Source organism: Eutrigla gurnardus (genome assembly GCF_963514095.1).
Source record: "Eutrigla gurnardus genome assembly, chromosome: 17".
In the NCBI taxonomy this organism is placed as follows: domain Eukaryota; kingdom Metazoa; phylum Chordata; class Actinopteri; order Perciformes; family Triglidae; genus Eutrigla; species Eutrigla gurnardus.
The window spans coordinates 18,500,890-18,528,425 of NC_139928.1; the positions used below are offsets into that span (position 1 = coordinate 18,500,890).

At 42.9% G+C, this 27,536-nt stretch overlaps 1 protein-coding gene across 2 annotated transcripts; it reads right to left on the bottom strand.

Annotated features, from left to right (window-relative positions):
- Positions 1 to 186: 186 nt before the first annotated feature.
- On the bottom strand, positions 187 to 27,223 carry eppk1 (epiplakin 1). 2 transcript variants are annotated; one of them, XM_084031759.1, is made up of 4 exons: positions 27,103 to 27,223; positions 23,095 to 23,185; positions 17,168 to 22,248; positions 187 to 16,099 (listed from the first exon to the last, which is right to left on the bottom strand). In XM_084031759.1, the coding sequence occupies exons 3-4, from the start codon at positions 22,232 to 22,234 to the stop codon at positions 866 to 868; spliced, it is 20,301 nt and encodes a 6,766-aa protein (XP_083887885.1). In that variant the 5' UTR covers positions 22,235 to 22,248; positions 23,095 to 23,185; positions 27,103 to 27,223; the 3' UTR covers positions 187 to 865. The 2 variants fall into 2 exon arrangements, with proteins under 2 accessions (XP_083887885.1, XP_083887884.1); XM_084031758.1 differs by having other exon boundaries at positions 187 to 22,248.
- Positions 27,224 to 27,536: the final 313 nt, after the last annotated feature.

Consider the following 27,536-nt stretch of genomic DNA (forward strand, 5'->3'; position numbering starts at 1 on the left):
ATTCTTGCTACTTTCAAGTGTTTCCAAGTGAGGGACATATTTCACTTTGAAAAATGTACGGCTCAAAGTTGTCCAACCCATTTGCGGATTCTTCAATGGGAAATTATTTTTCAGTATGTGTTGTACAAGTTCCCAAAATGTCAAGATGTTCTAACAAATTTGTTGAAAGAAAGACAAGATATAGAATTCAGATCTCACTTGTTTATTGGAGCAATGAAACAGTTTTGAGACAAAACTAAAACCAGGAGATGCTTGGCTGCTCTGTAGACCCCAAAATAACATGAAACGACAGTAAAACAAGGAAAAGGTATTGTTGCAAATCTAAAAGGTTCATACTGCAGTTCAGAATAAAGTTATTGCAAACAGACTGAAAACAAGAAAAAGAGGCTGCACATGGGCTGTTATTTTAGTGAGAACGGGCTACTCGGGCTTTATTCACAGGTGACATTTGACATGTTTGACTAAATGGAAGTCCTTATATGTTCAATTTATATGTGACTATTAGAAAATGAGTGGACTTCTGCACTCTATAAGAAGTTTTCAGCCCATTCATTCTCAATTCCTCCATGTTGAGCGTTTTAGGGTTTTTCGAAGGTCTACATTGCACATGTACATCGAAGGTTATAACCAAACAACATTTTGCTATAGAGCATAAACTATTTTCTGTAATCCATTCCTAGCTCTCTTTTTAAGCCATGAAGGCGGTATTCAGCACAGTATGCACATATTTTTTTTATGTTTCTTCAACAACAAATTACAATGCTTTTTAAAACATACTGTAAATTATGTTGCTATAAGATGAAAACTGCAATTAAAAAATAATAAATTCAGGCAATTGCAGGACGAATTGCTCCCTAGGAAGCATTTATTTCCTTGACCTGTTCAAGGGGAGTAAACTGAGGCCAGTAACAGGATCTATAATACACCTTTCCACCAGCTGAAGATAGGTGAGGTTCTCTTGAGTGTTGGGATCAAAGAAGCCCTTAGTGTCATCATCAGCATCAGACAGAATCTGATTCATTTCTTCATCAAAGTAGCCCCTTGTGTATGCCACCTGAACAGGCACTCTGTGACTGTACACTGGGTCAATTATTCCTCCTGTGGCAATTTGTGCTTCAAGCAGACGAATTCCATGATCTTTGACAATGAGATCTTTTTTCAAGGCTTGGAACAATGAAATTGTGTTTCCAGTGTACGGATCTTTGTATCCTGTAACAGCTCTTTCTGCTGAAAGCAGTTTATTTTTCCACTCACTGCCAACCACTCCTTGAGCCACAGCTTCCTCAACTGAAAGTTTCTTGTTGCTCACCGGGTCGATGACAAAGCCGGTGGCTGCTTGGGCCTCCAGCAGAACCAGAGAGGTACCGGGGGTCAGTAGGCCTTTGCTTTTGGCTTCGTAGATACTCAGGGTCTCTTTGGTGGACTGTAGGTACACTCCTGCAATGCTGTTGGTTCCCTCTAAGTACCTGCTCACTGAATCCATTTCACTGACTTCTGTAACTGTCACCTTTCCAGCTGTAAGCTTTTTGTAGAGGTCCTCATTGATGATTTTTGATTCAAGTAACTCTGTAGCACTGACATCCTTTCTGATTCCATGGAAGGTTTTAACTTCATTATTCTCTGTGATGGTGATGGTGGTTTTTGTTGTGCTACTGTCCTCTTGTGTTCCTGGTGGTTGGCACATGACCAAAGATGGTGGTGATGATTTCATGATCTTTTCCTCAATGATTGTCAGGATGATTTCCAGGAATCGCTCGATTGTGATTGATCCAGACTTGTACTGTTTCACAAGCTCTCTCCTCTTCTCCTCCGTGATGTATTTGGAGTACAGCAGATCCCAAAGAGACACCATTGTTCCTGTGTATTTCCCTCCTGCTCTTGTTGTTGTTGTGGATTTCAGAATGAGTTTTGTTGCCTCATCAACAAAGAAATAAAACTCTCCTTTCTTCGCAATCACCAGTAAGCTAAGGCCTGTGATGGGATCTGTGACACACCTCTCAACCAGCTGAAGATAGGTGAGGTTCTCTTGAGTGTTGGGATCAAAGAAGCCCTTGGTGTCATCGTCAGGGTCAGACAGAATCTGATTCATTTCTTCATCAAAGTAACCCCTTGTGTATGCCACCTGAACAGGCACTCTGTGACTGTACACGGGGTCAATTATTCCTCCGGTGGCAATTTGTGCTTCAAGCAGACGAATTCCATGATCTTTGACAATGAGATCTTTTTTCAAGGCTTGGAACAATGAAATTGTGTTTCCAGTGTACGGATCTTTGTATCCTGTAACTGCCCTTTCTGCTGAAAGCAGTTTATTTTTCCACTCACTGCCAACCACTCCTTGAGCGACAGCTTCCTCAACTGAAAGTTTCTTGTTGCTCACTGGGTCGATAACAAAGCCGGTGGCTGCTTGGGCCTCCAGCAGAACCAGAGAGGTACCGGGGGTCAGTAGGCCTTTGCTTTTGGCTTCGTGGATACTCAGGGTCTCTTTGGTGGACTGTAGGTACACTCCTGCAATGCTGTTGGTTCCCTCTAAGTACCTGCTCACTGAATCCATTTCACTGACTTCTGTCACTGTGACCTTTCCAGCTGTAAGCTCTTTGTAGAGGTCCTCATTGATGATTTTTGATTCAAGTAACTCTGTAGCACTGACATCCTTTCTGATTCCATGGAAGGTTTTAACTTCATTATTCTCTGTGATGGTGGTGGTGATGGTGGTTTTTGTTGTGCTACTGTCCACTTGTGTTTCTGGTGGTTGGCACATGACCAAAGATGGTGGTGAGGATTTCATGATCTTTTCCTCAATGATTGTCAGGATGATTTCCAGGAAGCGCTCGATTGTGATTGATCCAGACTTGTACTGTTTCACAAGCTCTCTCCTCTTCTCCTCAGTGATGTATTTGGAGTACAGCAGATCCCAAAGAGACACCATTGTTCCTGTGTATTTCCCTCCTGCTCTTGTTGTTGTTGTGGATTTCAGAATGAGTTTTGTTGCCTCATCAACAAAGAAATAAAACTCTCCTTTCTTCGCAATCACCAGTAAGCTAAGGCCTGTGATGGGATCTGTGACACACCTCTCAACCAGCTGAAGATAGGTGAGGTTCTCTTGAGTGTTGGGATCAAAGAAGCCCTTGGTGTCATCATCAGGGTCAGACAGAATCTGATTCATTTCTTCATCAAAGTAGCCCCTTGTGTATGCCACCTGAACAGGCACTCTGTGACTGTATACTGGGTCAATTATTCCTCCGGTGGCAATTTGTGCTTCAAGCAGACGAATTCCATGATCTTTGACAATGAGATCTTTTTTCAAGGCTTGGAACAATGAAATTGTGTTTCCAGTGTACGGATCTTTGTATCCTGTAACAGCCCTTTCTGCTGAAAGCAGTTTCTTCCCCCACTCGCTACCAACCACTCCTTGAGCCACAGCTTCCTCAACTGAAAGTTTCTTGTTGTTTACCGGGTCGATGACAAAGCCGGTGGCTGCTTGGGCCTCCAGCAGAACCAGAGAGGTACCGGGGGTCAGTAGGCCTTTGCTTTTGGCTTCATGGATACTCAGGGTCTCTTTGGTGGACTGTAGGTACACTCCTGCAATGCTGTTGGTTCCCTCTAAGTACCTGCTCACTGAATCCATTTCACTGACTTCTGTCACTGTGACCTTTCCAGCTGTAAGCTCTTTGTAGAGGTCCTCATTGATGATTTTTGATTCAAGTAACTCTGTAGCACTGACATCCTTTCTGATTCCATGGAAGGTTTTAACTTCATTATTCTCTGTGATGGTGGTGGTGATGGTGGTTTTTGTTGTGCTACTGTCCAATTGTGTTGCTGGTGGTTGGCACATGACCAAAGATGGTGGTGAGGATTTCATGATCTTTTCCTCAATGATTGTCAGGATGATTTCCAGGAAGCGCTCGATTGTGATTGATCCAGACTTGTACTGTTTCACAAGCTCTCTCCTCTTCTCCTCAGTGATGTATTTGGAGTACAGCAGATCCCAAAGAGACACCATTATTCCTGTGTATTTCCCTCCTGCTCTTGTTGTTGTTGTGGATTTCAGAATGAGTTTTGTTGCCTCATCAACAAAGAAATAAAACTCTCCTTTCTTCGCAATCACCAGTAAGCTAAGGCCTGTGATGGGATCTGTGACACACCTCTCAACCAGCTGAAGATAGGTGAGGTTCTCTTGAGTGTTGGGATCAAAGAAGCCCTTGGTGTCATCGTCAGGGTCAGACAGAATCTGATTCATTTCTTCATCAAAGTAACCCCTTGTGTATGCCACCTGAACAGGCACTCTGTGACTGTACACGGGGTCAATTATTCCTCCGGTGGCAATTTGTGCTTCAAGCAGACGAATTCCATGATCTTTGACAATGAGATCTTTTTTCAAGGCTTGGAACAATGAAATTGTGTTTCCAGTGTACGGATCTTTGTATCCTGTAACTGCCCTTTCTGCTGAAAGCAGTTTATTTTTCCACTCACTGCCAACCACTCCTTGAGCGACAGCTTCCTCAACTGAAAGTTTCTTGTTGCTCACCGGGTCGATAACAAAGCCGGTGGCTGCTTGGGCCTCCAGCAGAACCAGAGAGGTACCGGGGGTCAGTAGGCCTTTGCTTTTGGCTTCGTGGATACTCAGGGTCTCTTTGGTGGACTGTAGGTACACTCCTGCAATGCTGTTGGTTCCCTCTAAGTACCTGCTCACTGAATCCATTTCACTGACTTCTGTCACTGTGACCTTTCCAGCTGCAAGCTCTTTGTAGAGGTCCTCATTGATGATTTTTGATTCAAGTAACTCTGTAGCACTGACATCCTTTCTGATTCCATGGAAGGTTTTGACTTCATTATTCTCTGTGATGGTGGTGGTGGTGATGGTGGTTTTTGTTGTGCTACTGTCCACTTGTGTTTCTGGTGGTTGGCACATGACCAAAGATGGTGGTGAGGATTTCATGATCTTTTCCTCAATGATTGTCAGGATGATTTCCAGGAAGCGCTCGATTGTGATTGATCCAGACTTGTACTGTTTCACAAGCTCTCTCCTCTTCTCCTCAGTGATGTATTTGGAGTACAGCAGATCCCAAAGAGACACCATTGTTCCTGTGTATTTCCCTCCTGCTCTTGTTGTTGTTGTGGATTTCAGAATGAGTTTTGTTGCCTCATCAACAAAGAAATAAAACTCTCCTTTCTTCGCAATCACCAGTAAGCTAAGGCCTGTGATGGGATCTGTGACACACCTCTCAACCAGCTGAAGATAGGTGAGGTTCTCTTGAGTGTTGGGATCAAAGAAGCCCTTGGTGTCATCGTCAGGGTCAGACAGAATCTGATTCATTTCTTCATCAAAGTAACCCCTTGTGTATGCCACCTGAACAGGCACTCTGTGACTGTACACGGGGTCAATTATTCCTCCGGTGGCAATTTGTGCTTCAAGCAGACGAATTCCATGATCTTTGACAATGAGATCTTTTTTCAAGGCTTGGAACAATGAAATTGTGTTTCCAGTGTACGGATCTTTGTATCCTGTAACAGCCCTTTCTGCTGAAAGCAGTTTCTTCCCCCACTCGCTGCCAACCACTCCTTGAGCCACAGCTTCCTCAACTGAAAGTTTCTTGTTGTTTACCGGGTCGATGACAAAGCCGGTGGCTGCTTGGGCCTCCAGCAGAACCAGAGAGGTACCGGGGGTCAGTAGGCCTTTGCTTTTGGCTTCATGGATACTCAGGGTCTCTTTGGTGGACTGTAGGTACACTCCTGCAATGCTGTTGGTTCCCTCTAAGTACCTGCTCACTGAATCCATTTCACTGACTTCTGTCACTGTGACCTTTCCAGCTGTAAGCTCTTTGTAGAGGTCCTCATTGATGATTTTTGATTCAAGTAACTCTGTAGCACTGACATCCTTTCTGATTCCATGGAAGGTTTTAACTTCATTATTCTCTGTGATGGTGGTGGTGATGGTGGTTTTTGTTGTGCTACTGTCCAATTGTGTTGCTGGTGGTTGGCACATGACCAAAGATGGTGGTGAGGATTTCATGATCTTTTCCTCAATGATTGTCAGGATGATTTCCAGGAAGCGCTCGATTGTGATTGATCCAGACTTGTACTGTTTCACAAGCTCTCTCCTCTTCTCCTCAGTGATGTATTTGGAGTACAGCAGATCCCAAAGAGACACCATTGTTCCTGTGTATTTCCCTCCTGCTCTTGTTGTTGTTGTGGATTTCAGAATGAGTTTTGTTGCCTCATCAACAAAGAAATAAAACTCTCCTTTCTTCGCAATCACCAGTAAGCTAAGGCCTGTGATGGGATCTGTGACACACCTCTCAACCAGCTGAAGATAGGTGAGGTTCTCTTGAGTGTTGGGATCAAAGAAGCCCTTGGTGTCATCGTCAGGGTCAGACAGAATCTGATTCATTTCTTCATCAAAGTAACCCCTTGTGTATGCCACCTGAACAGGCACTCTGTGACTGTACATGGGGTCAATTATTCCTCCGGTGGCAATTTGTGCTTCAAGCAGACGAATTCCATGATCTTTGACAATGAGATCTTTTTTCAAGGCTTGGAACAATGAAATTGTGTTTCCAGTGTACGGATCTTTGTATCCTGTAACTGCCCTTTCTGCTGAAAGCAGTTTATTTTTCCACTCACTGCCAACCACTCCTTGAGCGACAGCTTCCTCAACTGAAAGTTTCTTGTTGCTCACTGGGTCGATAACAAAGCCGGTGGCTGCTTGGGCCTCCAGCAGAACCAGAGAGGTACCGGGGGTCAGTAGGCCTTTGCTTTTGGCTTCGTGGATACTCAGGGTCTCTTTGGTGGACTGTAGGTACACTCCTGCAATGCTGTTGGTTCCCTCTAAGTACCTGCTCACTGAATCCATTTCACTGACTTCTGTCACTGTGACCTTTCCAGCTGCAAGCTCTTTGTAGAGGTCCTCATTGATGATTTTTGATTCAAGTAACTCTGTAGCACTGACATCCTTTCTGATTCCATGGAAGGTTTTAACTTCATTATTCTCTGTGATGGTGGTGGTGATGGTGGTTTTTGTTGTGCTACTGTCCAATTGTGTTGCTGGTGGTTGGCACATGACCAAAGATGGTGGTGAGGATTTCATGATCTTTTCCTCAATGATTGTCAGGATGATTTCCAGGAAGCGCTCGATTGTGATTGATCCAGACTTGTACTGTTTCACAAGCTCTCTCCTCTTCTCCTCAGTGATGTATTTGGAGTACAGCAGATCCCAAAGAGACACCATTGTTCCTGTGTATTTCCCTCCTGCTCTTGTTGTTGTTGTGGATTTCAGAATGAGTTTTGTTGCCTCATCAACAAAGAAATAAAACTCTCCTTTCTTCGCAATCACCAGTAAGCTAAGGCCTGTGATGGGATCTGTGACACACCTCTCAACCAGCTGAAGATAGGTGAGGTTCTCTTGAGTGTTGGGATCAAAGAAGCCCTTGGTGTCATCGTCAGGGTCAGACAGAATCTGATTCATTTCTTCATCAAAGTAACCCCTTGTGTATGCCACCTGAACAGGCACTCTGTGACTGTACACGGGGTCAATTATTCCTCCGGTGGCAATTTGTGCTTCAAGCAGACGAATTCCATGATCTTTGACAATGAGATCTTTTTTCAAGGCTTGGAACAATGAAATTGTGTTTCCAGTGTACGGATCTTTGTATCCTGTAACTGCCCTTTCTGCTGAAAGCAGTTTATTTTTCCACTCACTGCCAACCACTCCTTGAGCGACAGCTTCCTCAACTGAAAGTTTCTTGTTGCTCACCGGGTCGATAACAAAGCCGGTGGCTGCTTGGGCCTCCAGAAGAACCAGAGAGGTACCGGGGGTCAGTAGGCCTTTGCTTTTGGCTTCGTGGATACTCAGGGTCTCTTTGGTGGACTGTAGGTACACTCCTGCAATGCTGTTGGTTCCCTCTAAGTACCTGCTCACTGAATCCATTTCACTGACTTCTGTCACTGTGACCTTTCCAGCTGCAAGCTCTTTGTAGAGGTCCTCATTGATGATTTTTGATTCAAGTAACTCTGTAGCACTGACATCCTTTCTGATTCCATGGAAGGTTTTGACTTCATTATTCTCTGTGATGGTGGTGGTGGTGATGGTGGTTTTTGTTGTGCTACTGTCCACTTGTGTTTCTGGTGGTTGGCACATGACCAAAGATGGTGGTGAGGATTTCATGATCTTTTCCTCAATGATTGTCAGGATGATTTCCAGGAAGCGCTCGATTGTGATTGATCCAGACTTGTACTGTTTCACAAGCTCTCTCCTCTTCTCCTCAGTGATGTATTTGGAGTACAGCAGATCCCAAAGAGACACCATTGTTCCTGTGTATTTCCCTCCTGCTCTTGTTGTTGTTGTGGATTTCAGAATGAGTTTTGTTGCCTCATCAACAAAGAAATAAAACTCTCCTTTCTTCGCAATCACCAGTAAGCTAAGGCCTGTGATGGGATCTGTGACACACCTCTCAACCAGCTGAAGATAGGTGAGGTTCTCTTGAGTGTTGGGATCAAAGAAGCCCTTGGTGTCATCGTCAGGGTCAGACAGAATCTGATTCATTTCTTCATCAAAGTAACCCCTTGTGTATGCCACCTGAACAGGCACTCTGTGACTATACACGGGGTCAATTATTCCTCCGGTGGCAATTTGTGCTTCAAGCAGACGAATTCCATGATCTTTGACAATGAGATCTTTTTTCAAGGCTTGGAACAATGAAATTGTGTTTCCAGTGTACGGATCTTTGTATCCTGTAACTGCCCTTTCTGCTGAAAGCAGTTTATTTTTCCACTCACTGCCAACCACTCCTTGAGCGACAGCTTCCTCAACTGAAAGTTTCTTGTTGCTCACCGGGTCGATAACAAAGCCGGTGGCTGCTTGGGCCTCCAGCAGAACCAGAGAGGTACCGGGGGTCAGTAGGCCTTTGCTTTTGGCTTCGTGGATACTCAGGGTCTCTTTGGTGGACTGTAGGTACACTCCTGCAATGCTGTTGGTTCCCTCTAAGTACCTGCTCACTGAATCCATTTCACTGACTTCTGTCACTGTGACCTTTCCAGCTGCAAGCTCTTTGTAGAGGTCCTCATTGATGATTTTTGATTCAAGTAACTCTGTAGCACTGACATCCTTTCTGATTCCATGGAAGGTTTTGACTTCATTATTCTCTGTGATGGTGGTGGTGGTGATGGTGGTTTTTGTTGTGCTACTGTCCACTTGTGTTTCTGGTGGTTGGCACATGACCAAAGATGGTGGTGAGGATTTCATGATCTTTTCCTCAATGATTGTCAGGATGATTTCCAGGAAGCGCTCGATTGTGATTGATCCAGACTTGTACTGTTTCACAAGCTCTCTCCTCTTCTCCTCAGTGATGTATTTGGAGTACAGCAGATCCCAAAGAGACACCATTGTTCCTGTGTATTTCCCTCCTGCTCTTGTTGTTGTTGTGGATTTCAGAATGAGTTTTGTTGCCTCATCAACAAAGAAATAAAACTCTCCTTTCTTCGCAATCACCAGTAAGCTAAGGCCTGTGATGGGATCTGTGACACACCTCTCAACCAGCTGAAGATAGGTGAGGTTCTCTTGAGTGTTGGGATCAAAGAAGCCCTTGGTGTCATCGTCAGGGTCAGACAGAATCTGATTCATTTCTTCATCAAAGTAACCCCTTGTGTATGCCACCTGAACAGGCACTCTGTGACTGTACACGGGGTCAATTATTCCTCCGGTGGCAATTTGTGCTTCAAGCAGACGAATTCCATGATCTTTGACAATGAGATCTTTTTTCAAGGCTTGGAACAATGAAATTGTGTTTCCAGTGTACGGATCTTTGTATCCTGTAACTGCCCTTTCTGCTGAAAGCAGTTTATTTTTCCACTCACTGCCAACCACTCCTTGAGCGACAGCTTCCTCAACTGAAAGTTTCTTGTTGCTCACCGGGTCGATAACAAAGCCGGTGGCTGCTTGGGCCTCCAGAAGAACCAGAGAGGTACCGGGGGTCAGTAGGCCTTTGCTTTTGGCTTCGTGGATACTCAGGGTCTCTTTGGTGGACTGTAGGTACACTCCTGCAATGCTGTTGGTTCCCTCTAAGTACCTGCTCACTGAATCCATTTCACTGACTTCTGTCACTGTGACCTTTCCAGCTGCAAGCTCTTTGTAGAGGTCCTCATTGATGATTTTTGATTCAAGTAACTCTGTAGCACTGACATCCTTTCTGATTCCATGGAAGGTTTTGACTTCATTATTCTCTGTGATGGTGGTGGTGGTGATGGTGGTTTTTGTTGTGCTACTGTCCACTTGTGTTTCTGGTGGTTGGCACATGACCAAAGATGGTGGTGAGGATTTCATGATCTTTTCCTCAATGATTGTCAGGATGATTTCCAGGAAGCGCTCGATTGTGATTGATCCAGACTTGTACTGTTTCACAAGCTCTCTCCTCTTCTCCTCAGTGATGTATTTGGAGTACAGCAGATCCCAAAGAGACACCATTGTTCCTGTGTATTTCCCTCCTGCTCTTGTTGTTGTTGTGGATTTCAGAATGAGTTTTGTTGCCTCATCAACAAAGAAATAAAACTCTCCTTTCTTCGCAATCACCAGTAAGCTAAGGCCTGTGATGGGATCTGTGACACACCTCTCAACCAGCTGAAGATAGGTGAGGTTCTCTTGAGTGTTGGGATCAAAGAAGCCCTTGGTGTCATCGTCAGGGTCAGACAGAATCTGATTCATTTCTTCATCAAAGTAACCCCTTGTGTATGCCACCTGAACAGGCACTCTGTGACTGTACACGGGGTCAATTATTCCTCCGGTGGCAATTTGTGCTTCAAGCAGACGAATTCCATGATCTTTGACAATGAGATCTTTTTTCAAGGCTTGGAACAATGAAATTGTGTTTCCAGTGTACGGATCTTTGTATCCTGTAACTGCCCTTTCTGCTGAAAGCAGTTTATTTTTCCACTCACTGCCAACCACTCCTTGAGCGACAGCTTCCTCAACTGAAAGTTTCTTGTTGCTCACCGGGTCGATAACAAAGCCGGTGGCTGCTTGGGCCTCCAGAAGAACCAGAGAGGTACCGGGGGTCAGTAGGCCTTTGCTTTTGGCTTCGTGGATACTCAGGGTCTCTTTGGTGGACTGTAGGTACACTCCTGCAATGCTGTTGGTTCCCTCTAAGTACCTGCTCACTGAATCCATTTCACTGACTTCTGTCACTGTGACCTTTCCAGCTGCAAGCTCTTTGTAGAGGTCCTCATTGATGATTTTTGATTCAAGTAACTCTGTAGCACTGACATCCTTTCTGATTCCATGGAAGGTTTTGACTTCATTATTCTCTGTGATGGTGGTGGTGGTGATGGTGGTTTTTGTTGTGCTACTGTCCACTTGTGTTTCTGGTGGTTGGCACATGACCAAAGATGGTGGTGAGGATTTCATGATCTTTTCCTCAATGATTGTCAGGATGATTTCCAGGAAGCGCTCGATTGTGATTGATCCAGACTTGTACTGTTTCACAAGCTCTCTCCTCTTCTCCTCAGTGATGTATTTGGAGTACAGCAGATCCCAAAGAGACACCATTGTTCCTGTGTATTTCCCTCCTGCTCTTGTTGTTGTTGTGGATTTCAGAATGAGTTTTGTTGCCTCATCAACAAAGAAATAAAACTCTCCTTTCTTCGCAATCACCAGTAAGCTAAGGCCTGTGATGGGATCTGTGACACACCTCTCAACCAGCTGAAGATAGGTGAGGTTCTCTTGAGTGTTGGGATCAAAGAAGCCCTTGGTGTCATCGTCAGGGTCAGACAGAATCTGATTCATTTCTTCATCAAAGTAACCCCTTGTGTATGCCACCTGAACAGGCACTCTGTGACTGTACACGGGGTCAATTATTCCTCCGGTGGCAATTTGTGCTTCAAGCAGACGAATTCCATGATCTTTGACAATGAGATCTTTTTTCAAGGCTTGGAACAATGAAATTGTGTTTCCAGTGTACGGATCTTTGTATCCTGTAACAGCCCTTTCTGCTGAAAGCAGTTTCTTCCCCCACTCGCTGCCAACCACTCCTTGAGCCACAGCTTCCTCAACTGAAAGTTTCTTGTTGTTTACCGGGTCGATGACAAAGCCGGTGGCTGCTTGGGCCTCCAGCAGAACCAGAGAGGTACCGGGGGTCAGTAGGCCTTTGCTTTTGGCTTCATGGATACTCAGGGTCTCTTTGGTGGACTGTAGGTACACTCCTGCAATGCTGTTGGTTCCCTCTAAGTACCTGCTCACTGAATCCATTTCACTGACTTCTGTCACTGTGACCTTTCCAGCTGTAAGCTCTTTGTAGAGGTCCTCATTGATGATTTTTGATTCAAGTAACTCTGTAGCACTGACATCCTTTCTGATTCCATGGAAGGTTTTAACTTCATTATTCTCTGTGATGGTGGTGGTGATGGTGGTTTTTGTTGTGCTACTGTCCAATTGTGTTGCTGGTGGTTGGCACATGACCAAAGATGGTGGTGAGGATTTCATGATCTTTTCCTCAATGATTGTCAGGATGATTTCCAGGAAGCGCTCGATTGTGATTGATCCAGACTTGTACTGTTTCACAAGCTCTCTCCTCTTCTCCTCAGTGATGTATTTGGAGTACAGCAGATCCCAAAGAGACACCATTGTTCCTGTGTATTTCCCTCCTGCTCTTGTTGTTGTTGTGGATTTCAGAATGAGTTTTGTTGCCTCATCAACAAAGAAATAAAACTCTCCTTTCTTCGCAATCACCAGTAAGCTAAGGCCTGTGATGGGATCTGTGACACACCTCTCAACCAGCTGAAGATAGGTGAGGTTCTCTTGAGTGTTGGGATCAAAGAAGCCCTTGGTGTCATCGTCAGGGTCAGACAGAATCTGATTCATTTCTTCATCAAAGTAACCCCTTGTGTATGCCACCTGAACAGGCACTCTGTGACTGTACACGGGGTCAATTATTCCTCCGGTGGCAATTTGTGCTTCAAGCAGACGAATTCCATGATCTTTGACAATGAGATCTTTTTTCAAGGCTTGGAACAATGAAATTGTGTTTCCAGTGTACGGATCTTTGTATCCTGTAACTGCCCTTTCTGCTGAAAGCAGTTTATTTTTCCACTCACTGCCAACCACTCCTTGAGCGACAGCTTCCTCAACTGAAAGTTTCTTGTTGCTCACTGGGTCGATAACAAAGCCGGTGGCTGCTTGGGCCTCCAGCAGAACCAGAGAGGTACCGGGGGTCAGTAGGCCTTTGCTTTTGGCTTCGTGGATACTCAGGGTCTCTTTGGTGGACTGTAGGTACACTCCTGCAATGCTGTTGGTTCCCTCTAAGTACCTGCTCACTGAATCCATTTCACTGACTTCTGTCACTGTGACCTTTCCAGCTGCAAGCTCTTTGTAGAGGTCCTCATTGATGATTTTTGATTCAAGTAACTCTGTAGCACTGACATCCTTTCTGATTCCATGGAAGGTTTTAACTTCATTATTCTCTGTGATGGTGGTGGTGATGGTGGTTTTTGTTGTGCTACTGTCCAATTGTGTTGCTGGTGGTTGGCACATGACCAAAGATGGTGGTGAGGATTTCATGATCTTTTCCTCAATGATTGTCAGGATGATTTCCAGGAAGCGCTCGATTGTGATTGATCCAGACTTGTACTGTTTCACAAGCTCTCTCCTCTTCTCCTCAGTGATGTATTTGGAGTACAGCAGATCCCAAAGAGACACCATTGTTCCTGTGTATTTCCCTCCTGCTCTTGTTGTTGTTGTGGATTTCAGAATGAGTTTTGTTGCCTCATCAACAAAGAAATAAAACTCTCCTTTCTTCGCAATCACCAGTAAGCTAAGGCCTGTGATGGGATCTGTGACACACCTCTCAACCAGCTGAAGATAGGTGAGGTTCTCTTGAGTGTTGGGATCAAAGAAGCCCTTGGTGTCATCATCAGGGTCAGACAGAATCTGATTCATTTCTTCATCAAAGTAACCCCTTGTGTATGCCACCTGAACAGGCACTCTGTGACTGTATACTGGGTCAATTATTCCTCCGGTGGCAATTTGTGCTTCAAGCAGACGAATTCCATGATCTTTGACCATGAGATCTTTTTTCAAGGCTTGGAACAATGAAATTGTGTTTCCAGTGTACGGATCTTTGTATCCTGTAACAGCTCTTTCTGCTGAAATCAGTTTATTTTTCCACTCACTGCCAACCACTCCTTGAGCCACAGCTTCCTCAACTGAAAGTTTCTTGTTGTTTACCGGGTCGATGACAAAGCCGGTGGCTGCTTGGGCCTCCAGCAGAACCAGAGAGGTACCGGGGGTCAGTAGGCCTTTGCTTTTGGCTTCGTAGATACTCAGGGTCTCTTTGGTGGACTGTAGGTACACTCCTGCAATGCTGTTGGTTCCCTCTAAGTACCTGCTCACTGAATCCATTTCACTGACTTCTGTCACTGTGACCTTTCCAGCTGTAAGCTCTTTGTAGAGGTCCTCATTGATGATTTTTGATTCAAGTAACTCTGTAGCACTGACATCCTTTCTGATTCCATGGAAGGTTTTAACTTCATTATTCTCTGTGATGGTGGTGGTGATGGTGGTTTTTGTTGTGCTACTGTCCACTTGTGTTTCTGGTGGTTGGCACATGACCAAAGATGGTGGTGAGGATTTCATGATCTTTTCCTCAATGATTGTCAGGATGATTTCCAGGAAGCGCTCGATTGTGATTGATCCAGACTTGTACTGTTTCACAAGCTCTCTCCTCTTCTCCTCAGTGATGTATTTGGAGTACAGCAGATCCCAAAGAGACACCATTGTTCCTGTGTATTTCCCTCCTGCTCTTGTTGTTGTTGTGGATTTCAGAATGAGTTTTGTTGCCTCATCAACAAAGAAATAAAACTCTCCTTTCTTCGCAATCACCAGTAAGCTAAGGCCTGTGATGGGATCTGTGACACACCTCTCAACCAGCTGAAGATAGGTGAGGTTCTCTTGAGTGTTGGGATCAAAGAAGCCCTTGGTGTCATCATCAGGGTCAGACAGAATCTGATTCATTTCTTCATCAAAGTAACCCCTTGTGTATGCCACCTGAACAGGCACTCTGTGACTGTATACTGGGTCAATTATTCCTCCGGTGGCAATTTGTGCTTCAAGCAGACGAATTCCATGATCTTTGACCATGAGATCTTTTTTCAAGGCTTGGAACAATGAAATTGTGTTTCCAGTGTACGGATCTTTGTATCCTGTAACAGCTCTTTCTGCTGAAATCAGTTTATTTTTCCACTCACTGCCAACCACTCCTTGAGCCACAGCTTCCTCAACTGAAAGTTTCTTGTTGTTTACCGGGTCGATGACAAAGCCGGTGGCTGCTTGGGCCTCCAGCAGAACCAGAGAGGTACCGGGGGTCAGTAGGCCTTTGCTTTTGGCTTCGTAGATACTCAGGGTCTCTTTGGTGGACTGTAGGTACACTCCTGCAATGCTGTTGGTTCCCTCTAAGTACCTGCTCACTGAATCCATTTCACTGACTTCTGTCACTGTGACCTTTCCAGCTGTAAGCTCTTTGTAGAGGTCCTCATTGATGATTTTTGATTCAAGTAACTCTGTAGCACTGACATCCTTTCTGATTCCATGGAAGGTTTTAACTTCATTATTCTCTGTGATGGTGGTGGTGATGGTGGTTTTTGTTGTGCTACTGTCCACTTGTGTTTCTGGTGGTTGGCACATGACCAAAGATGGTGGTGAGGATTTCATGATCTTTTCCTCAATGATTGTCAGGATGATTTCCAGGAAGCGCTCGATTGTGATTGATCCAGACTTGTACTGTTTCACAAGCTCTCTCCTCTTCTCCTCAGTGATGTATTTGGAGTACAGCAGATCCCAAAGAGACACCATTGTTCCTGTGTATTTCCCTCCTGCTCTTGTTGTTGTTGTGGATTTCAGAATGAGTTTTGTTGCCTCATCAACAAAGAAATAAAACTCTCCTTTCTTCGCAATCACCAGTAAGCTAAGGCCTGTGATGGGATCTGTGACACACCTCTCAACCAGCTGAAGATAGGTGAGGTTCTCTTGAGTGTTGGGATCAAAGAAGCCCTTGGTGTCATCATCAGGGTCAGACAGAATCTGATTCATTTTTTCATCAAAGTAACCCCTTGTGTATGCCACCTGAACAGGCACTCTGTGACTGTACACTGGGTCAATTATTCCTCCGGTGGCAATTTGTGCTTCAAGCAGACGAATTCCATGATCTTCGACAATGAGATCTTTTTTCAAGGCTTGGAACAATGAAATTGTGGTTCCAGTGTACGGATCTTTGTATCCTGTAACAGCCCTTTCTGCTGAAAGCAGTTTCTTCCCCCACTCACTGCCAACCACTCCTTCAGCCACAGCTTCCTCAACTGAAAGTTTCTTGTTGTTCACCGGGTCGATGACAAAGCCGGTGGCTGCTTGGGCCTCCAGCAGAACCAGAGAGGTACCGGGGGTCAGTAGGCCTTTGCATCTGGCTTCGTAGATACTCAGTGTCTCTTTGGTGGACTGTAGGTACACTCCTGCAATGCTGTTGGTTCCCTCTAAGTACCTGCTCACTGAATCCATTTCACTGACTTCTGTCACTGTCACCTTTCCAGCTGTAAGCTTTTTGTAGAGGTCCTCATTGATGATTTTTGATTCAAGTAACTCTGTAGCACTGACATCCTTTCTGATTCCATGGAAGGTTTTAACTTCATTATTCTCTGTGATGGTGATGGTGGTTTTTGTTGTGCTACTGTCCTCTTGTGGTCCTGGTGGTTGGCACATGACCAAAGATGGTGGTGAGGATTTCATGATCTGTTCCTCAATGATTGTCATGATGATTTCTAAGAAGCACTCAATTGTGATTGATCCAGACTTGTACTGTTTCACAAGCTCTCTCCTCTTCTCCTCAGTGATGTATTTGGAGTAAAGCAGATCCCAAAGAGACACCATTGTTCCTGTGTATGTCCCTCCTGCTTTCGTTGTCGTTGTGGATTTCAGAATGAGTTTTGTTGCCTCATCAACAAAGAAATAAAACTCTCCTTTCTTCACGATGGACAGTAGGTTAAGGCCTGTGATTGGATCTGTGACACACCTATCCACCAGCTGAAGATAGGTGAGGTTCTCTTGAGTGTTGGGATCAAAGAAGCCCTTGGTGTCATCATCAGAGTCAGACAGAATCTGATTCATTTCTTCATCAAAGTAACCCCTTGTGTATGCCACCTGAACAGGCACTCTGTGACTGTATACTGGGTCAATTATTCCTCCGGTGGCAATTTGTGCTTCAAGCAGACGAATTCCATGAACTTTGACAATGAGATCTTTTTTCAAGGCTTGGAACAATGAAATTGTGTTTCCAGTGTAAGGATCTTTGTATCCTGTAACTGCCCTTTCTGCTGAAAGCAGTTTATTTTTCCACTCACGGCCAACCACTCCTTGAGCCACAGCTTCCTCTACTGAAAGTTTTTTGTTGTTCACCGGGTCGATGACAAAACCAGTTGCAGCTTGTGCCTCCAGCAGCACAAGAGATGTCCCAGGTGTTAGCAGGTTTTTGGTCTTTGCCTCGTAGATGCTCATAACTTTCTTTGTAGATTCAACCCTGACACCTGCTATACAGTTTGTAGCTCCAAGGTACCTCTGAATCGATTCCATCTTGCTAATTTTGTCTTCAGTCACTTCCCCTTGTATAATCTTTGTGAAAAGCTCCTTTGAGATAATCTTTGATTCAAACAACTCACTGGCTGAGACCTGCTTTCTTAGTCCTTTGAACTTTCTTTCTTTGGATGATACCTCTGTAATGATAACAATGAGTATTTCAATAATCTCATCGATTTTCATAGCTCCTGTCTTATATTGTTGTATGAGCTGTTCCCTTTTTTGTTCTGATATGTATTCAGAGAGCAACACTTCCCACAATGTCACCTCTTTGTCTTTAAATTTCCCTGCATTCATAGTGATAGTTTTGGTTTTGAAGGCAAGCTCTATTTGCTCATCTGTGTGAAATACACGGGATTCCTCTTGATACAGGGGTAGAAGAAGAAGCCCTGTTTCAGGATCTTTCTCGCATCGATTCATCAGCTCTAGGTAAGAAAGTTTTTCTTTTGTGTTTGGGTCAAAATATCCCCTTACGTCATCAGTGGGGTTCAACAGAGATTTGCTCATTTCTTCATCCAGATATCCCTTCTTTATAGCAACAGGCACAGGCAGCCTGTGACTTTGATTAGGATCAATGATTCCTCCAGTTGCCATTTGTGCCTCAAGAAGACGAACACCATCACTTCTTTGAATCAGCTCTTCCCCCATGGCTTCAAACAGTGATATTGCTGCATCGGTGTATGGATCTTTGTAGCCAGTGACAGCTCGTTCAGCCGAGAGAAGTTGCTCATGTACGTCTGGTCCAATTACTTTCTCTCTTGCTGCTTCATCCACACAATAGAACTTGTTTTTGAGAGGATCAATGACCCATCCTGTTGCAGCCTGCGCTTCAAGCAGTTCAAGTGCAATACCAGGTGTCAACAGATCTTCCTTTTTAGCTTCATATATGCTCATTACTTTCTCGGATGGATGCAGCTTAATTCCAGCAATGCTTCCAGTTCCCCTCAGGTATCCCTTCACAGTTTGATGTTGGATTACTTCTTCAAGAGTGAGTTTTCCTTCTTTCACCTGTTTGAATGTATCTGCATCAATGATATCACAATCCAATAGTTGTTGTGCAGAGACAGATTTTCTCAGGCCCATTATCATTTTGGGAGTTTCCTTCTCTAGTTTTTCAATGGTGGAAATCACTAATGTGATTATGGTTTGTGTGGTAATCTTCCTTGTTCTGTATTTTTCAAAGAATTCAAGCTGCTGATCCTCAGTAAAGTACCCAGAGTGAATCAAGTCCCATAGAGAAACAGACTTTCCTGCGTAGCGTCCTACCGATATGCTCACAGCTGTCTTTTCAAACTCTTGCTTTATCTCTGTGTCTGTGTACAGTTTTACCTTAATTTCTGTAGCTTTTGGTTTGTCATTCAATTGCAGAAGAAACAGGCCTGTTTCTTTATCTTTTACGCATGTACGCAACATCTCCATGTATGTCATATTTAGTTGTGTATTTGGGTCAAAAAAGCCCTTTGTGTCATCAGTTGGGTCTGATAGGATCTGATTAAGTTCTGCATCAAAATATCCTTTCTTGTATGCAACTGCAAGTGGCAAGTGAAGACCCTTCAAAGGATCAATGATGCCACCTGTAGCAATCTGGGCTTCAAGTAAACGGATGCCATGCTGCTTGACAATTAGATCCTTTTGCAAGGCTTGAAAGAGTGAGATCTTCTGATCAGTGTATGGATCTCTGTAACCAGTGACAGCCCTTTCTGCACTCAAAAGCTTTTCATGCATCTGTGGACCAATCACCTCTTCTCTGAGAGCTTGTTCCACTGTAAGTCTTCTGTTTTTCAGAGGATCAACAATGAACCCTGTGGCCGCTTGTGCTTCAAGGAGGCAGAGGGCAGTGCCAGGTGAGAGAATGCCAATTCTCTGTGCGTTATAGATGCTTAGCCTCTGATTGGATGGTTTCAGTATCACCCCAGCTACACAACCTTTCCCTTGCAGGTAGCCTCTCACACTCTCCATTTTCATCACATCAGTGCTTGTCATATTTCCTTTGACTACACTGTTGTATGTTATTTCATCCACAATTTCAAGTTCCAAAAGATCTACAACAGAGACCTTTCCTCTGAGACCTTCACAGTTCAGCTCTTCTTGCTGTTTGATCTCCTTGCTCTCAATGATATCTAAAATGATGACAATGAGTTCCTCAATTGTGATTTTCCTTGACTTGAAGAGCTTGAAAAACTCCTGTCTTTTGTCCTCCGTCAGATACTCTGAATTGATAAGATCCCACAGTGTTGTGTGCTTTCCCTTGAACCTGCCATACTTAACAGTCACTGTTGTTGTTGTGAACGTTTCCCTTATATTATCATCTATGTTAATTTTGTAGGTTTTGCTTTTGAGTGGCAAGAGGCACAGACCTGTACTGGGATCTTTTACACATCTGTCCATGAGCTGCAAGTATGTCAGGTTCTCATGGGTGTTGGGATCAAAGAATCCTTTGGTGTCGTCACTTGGATCACTCAAGATCTCATTCATTTCCTCATTAAAGTATCCTCTCTTATAGGCCACATGGACAGGAATGCGATGACTGTTCACTGGGTCAATGATCCCACCGGTGGCGATTTGTGCCTCCAGGAGTCGAATTCCATGGTCTTTTACGATGAGATCTTTTTGCATGGCTTGGAACAAAGAGATTATTTTGCCATCATAAGGATCTTTGTACCCAGTGACTGCTTTCTCTGCTGAGCGCAGTTTTTGACACACATCAGCTCCGACAATCTTTGCTTTGATGGCATCATCCACTGAAAACTTTCTGTTTCCAATTGGGTCGATTATGAACCCTGTAGCTGCCTGTGCCTCCAGTAGAATCAGAGCAGTTCCTTGCATCAGCTTTCCTTTTTGTTTGGCTTGGTAGATGGTCATGATTCCAGTATCAGGAAGCAGAATGCCTGCAATGCTGTCTTTCCCTTGTAGGTACACATTTACATTTTCATCTTCTATCACGTCCTTCGCTGACATTTTTCCCGCTTTCAGATCCTCCATAACCTCTTCACTAATGATATCTGCTTCCACAAGCTGTTTGGCTGTGACAGTTTCTCTGATGCCCTCAAAGAGGACATTTGTTGTTTTCACAGACTTTTCTATGACTTCCCATACCATTGTGATGATTGTTTTGATAGTTAGCGCCCCCTCTCTGTACTTTTGAATGATGTCTCGCCTCTGGTGTTCATCAAAGTATTCTGACATCAGGAGTTCCCACAGAGATACTGTCATTCCCATGTACTTCCCACTTGTCACGTCCACTTTCTCCTTTTTGAAGGCCATTTTAGTTTGGTAGTCAATGAAGTTGAAATTCAGTCCGTCTGCCTTATCAAAGAGTGGGAGAAGGCACAGTCCAGTGATGGGATCAATGACACACCTTTGCATCAGCTGAAGATAAGTTAGATTATCTTCTGTGTTTGGGTCAAAAAAACCCTTTGTGTCATCCCCTGAATCCTCCAGTATGGCATTCATTTCTTGATCAAAATAACCTCTCTTAAAGGCCACTTCTGTTGGCAGTCTGTGACTGTATATTGGGTCTATTATTCCACCTGTAGCAATTTGTGCCTCAAGCAGGCGGATCCCATGTTCCTTAACTATGAGGTCTTTTGACATAGCTTGAAACAGGGATATAGTTTCACCTGAGTAGGGATCTTTGTATCCAGTTACTGCTCGCTCAGCAGAACGAAGCTTTGCGTGATATTCTGGGCCAACAAGTTTGTTTTTGATGGCCTCATCCACGGTGAAGTTTTTGTTTTCTACAGGATCAATCATGAATCCAGTTGAAGCTTGTGCCTCCAGTAGAACTAGAGCTGTTCCAGGCATCAGTACACCTTTCTTCATGGCTTCATAAATGCTCATTCTCTGATTGGATGAGAGTACAGCAATGCCTGCGATACTGCCTTTGCCTTCCAGGTATTCTTTCACTGTTTCCAACAGCATCACATCCTGTGTTGTGGTATTGCCCTCCTGAAGATCATCAAATGTTTCTTTGTCAATAATCTTTGATTCAAGAAGTTCAGTGGAGGAAATGCCTCTTCGCAGGCCTTTGAACGTGATGCAAATAGGAAGGAGCAACAGGCCCGTGTCAGGCTCCACCATGCATTTCTCTAGGAGGGTTCGGTAGTTGATATTTTCTTGTAAATTTGGATTGTAGAATGCTTTGAGCTCTGACATCTGGTCAGTGAGCAAATCTTTTGCATAGTAGCCCTTTTGAATTGCAGATTCAACTGAAATGTTTGACATCTCAACAGGATCAAACAGGCCTTTTGTGGCATACTGTGCTTCCAGAAGCCTCAGTCCATAATCTCTTGTTACTAAGTCTTTTTGCATAGCTTGGTATATAGATATTGTTTGGTTGGTGTAAGGATCTATGTAGCCATTGACAGCTTTCTCGGCTGCGAGAAGTTTCTCTTTCATCTCCAGTCCAACCACTCCAGCCTTAACCGCATCTGCAACAGGAAGTATTTGATTGTTTATCGGGTCTACAATGCCCACTGTGGCAGCTTGTGCTTCAAGCAGGGCTAATGCTGTTCCTGGCTTAAGCAGACGTTTCTTCATGGCTTGATATATAGTTATCTTCTCCTTTGTTTTCTCCAGAAATATGCCAGCCACAGGTCCATGGACTTCTGTGTGGCCATTTTGTATGGAGTCCATCTTGTCCTAATGATCTGTATAACACAGAAACAGTTTCTTATATTGGTTTGGACATTGCATGCATCGTCTGTACATATAATTATATATATTTTATATAGAGAGATTCCTTCAAGAGACAGTGTTTACAGTGTTGAAATGGTATACCTTTACCATATATTATGGTCATTTTGGAGGTTGTAATGTTCTGTAACTTGTATCTATTTAGAAAAGAAACGTTTTTGTATGAAGTTCAACAGCACCACTGACTGCAAATAGACACCTCTTGCGACAAAACTGATAGCCTTGACGTAGGTACAATTGTTACAATGTCTCCTAATTGCTAAGAATGTGGCTCAATTTGGTCTATAAATAACTTGACAGTACAAATAGCAGAGTCATAATTCAAGACCAGTGCAGTATTTAAATGCATAAATTACCTGCAACCCCCCTTAAATGAAGGAAAGATAGCAGCACACTACGACTTTAATGCATTTTAAACATGTTGTATACTGTAGTTGTCTTATGGTGATTCAGAAGTGCAGTATGTTTTATTTATTTCAGTTAATTATTATTGTATTTCTTTTACAATGCAACCACATTTTCAGGAACTGCAAAAGTACTTCAAACAAATCTGTCCACTAGGCTCTTAAGGGAATGTACTACAGCAACACACTGAAGGTAAAATTAGGTGTTTGAACCCGTAAATTAAATACAAAAGTGAGATAATGCCTTCAATTCACCAGCCTGTTCAAGCAAATGCAATGGTAAAACATATTTAATATCACACCCAACTTTTTAAAAAAATAATAAAATTAAGTAATAAAAATAAAAGAATGTCACCAGTAAGACATGTTTCACAATATACTGTCTGTCTTCCAAACCTTTTAGCTCCGTTATGAGTCTACGGGCAGTCTAAGATCCTCGGATGCTGCAGCCGTTCCAAAACCCCAGGCTTTTCTGGTCACGACACTCCTGCAGAGATGAGGCAAGTAAAGAACATTTACATTTTGTTCATCAAATGTCTTCCTCATAATGATTTGACATTGTTTTAATTTTTATCATGTACTCTAAATACTTATTGCACCTGTGTATTTACGTAGTTTGTTCTACATTTTAAAGTGACACTATATTATTCAATTATTCACACAATATCAGATTAGTCAACAACAAAGACAATGCAAGATTATAGTTATAGTCTATATACGATATACTCAATCCAATACAATGCTCTTCATCCATAAAGGTAAATTATCCACAAACAAAAAGGAGAAATGCAATTTTTTTTGTAACATAAATGGTATTTGTAGTATAACAGTACAGACTTAGTGTTGTATTAAAATGTATCATATCAATAATTGTATTAAGTATGTAAGTATTAGGAGTAAGTAAGTATTAGTTAGTAAGTATTATATTTTTAGTTGATTACTTAAAGTATCTTAAATCCAACTAACGACATTCAAACTTATTTAACATATAGAGTTGAATGAATTTAAGGACTTTATTACAATATAAATATATATATAAAATATTTATTTTTAAATGAATGAATTTTGAATGCTTAGTCCAACGTTCTTCACACATACTCCCTGTGTTATGCACATTAAAACATTATTGTGATAAAAATAAAATGATTTTTCAGATTTCATCATGACCTTACACAGATTTGAAATGAACTTTGCCAGTTCATAACTTGTTTCACAAGCGTGGTGTATTTGCTTTGGCATGGCGGGATGTTGCTAAGACAGGAACCTGCACAGCCAGATGCCCTGTGTTGTAACAACAGACACGAAACACAAACAACGTGCCGTTTTTAACCCTTTAAACCTCATCATTATACTTCTCATTCTTCACCCTTTGCTTTTGCCCTCTGGCACATCCGGCGGGACCCGTTTCGATGCTAAACGCTACACAATGGTCACCAGCTAGTTGCTATCTTAGTGTGCAGTGTTTTCTTCTTTTTCTAAATTCAGCTGCGTGCTGAAACAACATTACTAAGTGCAGTGAAGAGCTGCTAATTCACTTACAAGGAAACATGCTATGCAAATATGTTGGTTATAGCCCCTCAATGCTCGAGGGGACGGGTGGGATGGGTGACAGAGCGGAGTTTCATGGCTCAATTCCTAGTCAGCTATGTCAGTGAGGTTAAATCTTAACTCCTCCAGTACGAATAAATTACCTCATTCAAACAGGTGGTGAGGAGAATAGCCGGTAGCTTTCTCCACACCTTGTGATGATAGGTTAATTGGTGTGTTTTATGATGTCATTGCCTCCAGCATGAGGGAATATGTCATTCTTAGAAAACAGGGTGTGGAGATTAAATCTGTTCACTGTTTAAATGCACAGATGAGAGGGTAACCTAGACAAGCCTCCATTTTTTACATTATTACTTCCATAATTTACTGCCATTCAAGACTTTTTGCAGCATAGCTTGTGAGTTAAAAAGTGGCTCTAGTGTCATTTCTGATCTCAGTGGACTGAAGGTGTGTGTTTCTCTGCATGCACTGCAACACCCCTAAAGTCACCAAGCTGCAGTTTCAACACCGTGTGTCGTTGTCATGACTGACTGGAGCTGGTGTGTTTGTGGCCGACAGTCATGTTTGAGCCCGTCACTAAAATATTTTAATGTTGATGTTGAACATTGACGTTACATTTATTACACCATGTGTGTTTGCTTATCATGAAAACATACACGTCACCCGCGTTAACAAGGCTTTACTGTTTACTGTTTGTTTAATCAAATTCACTTTCCTGCCCAGAAGAGATAGTGGCAATAAAACACACGCTGTGTTACACTTCACAATGTTCCTCTTTGTGTCGGCTTTGTCAGAAACGTGTCGAGCCTGAAGGCCGCCTCAACATAAAAGATGATCCCTGCCACTCCCACAGTTACATTTGTGCAGCTTGTTAAATAAACACTGGATTGGTACTCGGTTTTGGTTTTGGCCGGTACTCAAAGCCCAGATATCAGTGTTGATATTGGGACTGAAAAAGTTGGAACGGTGCATCTCAATTAGAAACTCATCTAAATATAAAACGGTCACAGATTATTATAGGTGTAGATATTTGTGGAGGTACAGGAGTTTAGTCACACTGCATCATATATAGAATATAATATTAAATAAACTTTAATGATGGTGGAGGGAAGGCAGAGCGTTCTTACAATTAAAAGGCTCTAGCTTAATAATGTACCACTTTCTATGACACCAATCTGCATTAAAACTTAACTATAATGCATTATAATCTGCTTATAGAATTACAGTAATAAGCACTCATAAACCTGTATATTCATAATGCTTAATAACAATAGTCATAACAGATTATACGCAGTACATTAGAATAACTCATCATTGCCGGTAACTTGTTGTTGTAATTGTAATTCCTATAGTTTTAATACATTATCATTTCTTTTTAAGATGCATTATAATGTGATTATAAGTTAGTTACTATATTACTTTATTAGTTACTGTAAGTGGCCATTGGTTGCTTTAAGAAAAGTGAAATAATAGCATTAAATCAGCACACAATGATTTATTTCTGAACGGGTCTTATCAGAAATTAAGTTTTTGATGATGAACAACTGAATAATTAACAATCGCATTTCACTGACATATCGTTTCCCCCTCAAAATACAGTATTTCTAACACCTGAAACCATTTCTACTTTACCTGTAACTTTATGTATCATTACATTAAATGTAAATGTCCATCATTCAGTTTTTTCATCGTAAAAATGACGTGCCAAATTTACGCCTGGACAGGTCGCCAGTCTATCACAGACATGTAGAGACAAACAACCATTCACACCTAGAACCAATTTAGAGTCATCAATGAACCTATCCCCATCCTGCATGTCTTATGACTGTGTGAGGAACCCGGAGAACCCGGAGAGAACCCACGCTAACACGGGGAGAACATGCAACACAGAATTAACCTGAACCCTGATTCGAGCCTCTTGCTGTGAGGCTAACCACATTCAGGTTGGAACGCATTATGAAAAGATAAGGTTTCACAACTATGTAATGAAGTGGTGATACTTGACCTTTATAAGGCATTTTGAAATCCTTTATAAGCAATATACAATGCACTTAAAGTAAATGTTTCCCTGACATTGATTTACTTATTGATTGGTTGACTGAAAGTGAAATTTTTCTCAAGTCAGGTGCCTTGACTTGAACATGAACATGACATGTTACGCCTACTTGTCTGAATGAGTTATATGGCATCCAACTGTGGCTCCTACTTAGCTAAGAATCTGTCTGCGTGACGAGAAGACGTCGTCGTTGAAACCCAGCAGACCTGCTGCCTTTGTGAAGGAAAAGACTCCGATCGAGATTAATTTTAAACTGCAAATTGCTCATTTGTTCTCACCTACAGTCCACACAACTCTTTGCATCATATCCATGACACTCTTTGTCACTGCATTCCTGACATTGTCAGCCGTAAAGGAACATGAACAAATGAAGTAATGGAGTATCACTTGTTGCATAATAGTTTCTGTAGCTGTGGAACATAGTTGGATTGCAGTTCTGTGTCAACAGCCCAGAGCGTTCAGTCAAAACCTTTAACAGTGACACAGAGTCTGTGGGCATTAAACAGTATTTTTACAAGTTTGGTCAAAGGTAATCAGAAAGGAATGTTTGCTTTCCCTTTTTATCAGATGGGTGTTGGCTGACAGTGCAGGATACAGTTAATTCTTCTCTTTTGGCTGTTTCAACACTGTCAGTCTCACTCAAAAGAAAACTCAGCTACAGTTTAACTGTACTTTGGATCAAACAACACTTTCACAAAAAGACTTTTCCCTTTTCCTTGAGGAGGCTGATCTTTTTTCTTAAGAAGTTAGAAACAAATACCAATGGTTGAATTTTCAGTCTTAAAACAGTCTGCTTTTACCTGATGTTTGTAGAAAGTCCCGCTCTGGTTAGCAGGCGTCGTCAGCTGATGTGGCGAGGTACTGAGATCCTGAGGTGCTCCCAGCCTCTTAGCAGTAGTCCTCTGTGCTCACTGGTCAGATATACAGCAGCTCCATCTGTTAAGCCCCTCCCCCCCCTGACGAAGAGCCTCCTCTCTGCAGACTGAGGGGGTAACGGCCGGAGATCTCTTTGCACTGAGTTCAGGTTCTCAGGAATTCCTGCTGACTTCCTCATGTCTATTGTGCTCTTGGACAAAAACAAGCGAGCCTTTCTTACTGTGTTGAAGGTGAACGGACACCAATTCTGTAACGACACAATGTGTTCTAATGTTCATGCGTAAACGTGTAAAATGTAAGTCTTAAAGATCATTCTGGTCAAACACAGGGGTCTTTAACCCACTTTGTCTTTTATTGA

Bases quoted from the DNA above. Each gene is read 5' to 3' on its own strand.
- eppk1 (XM_084031758.1), bottom strand. From the start codon at position 22,234: ATGGACTCCATACAAAATGGCCACACAGAAGTCCATGGACCTGTGGCT.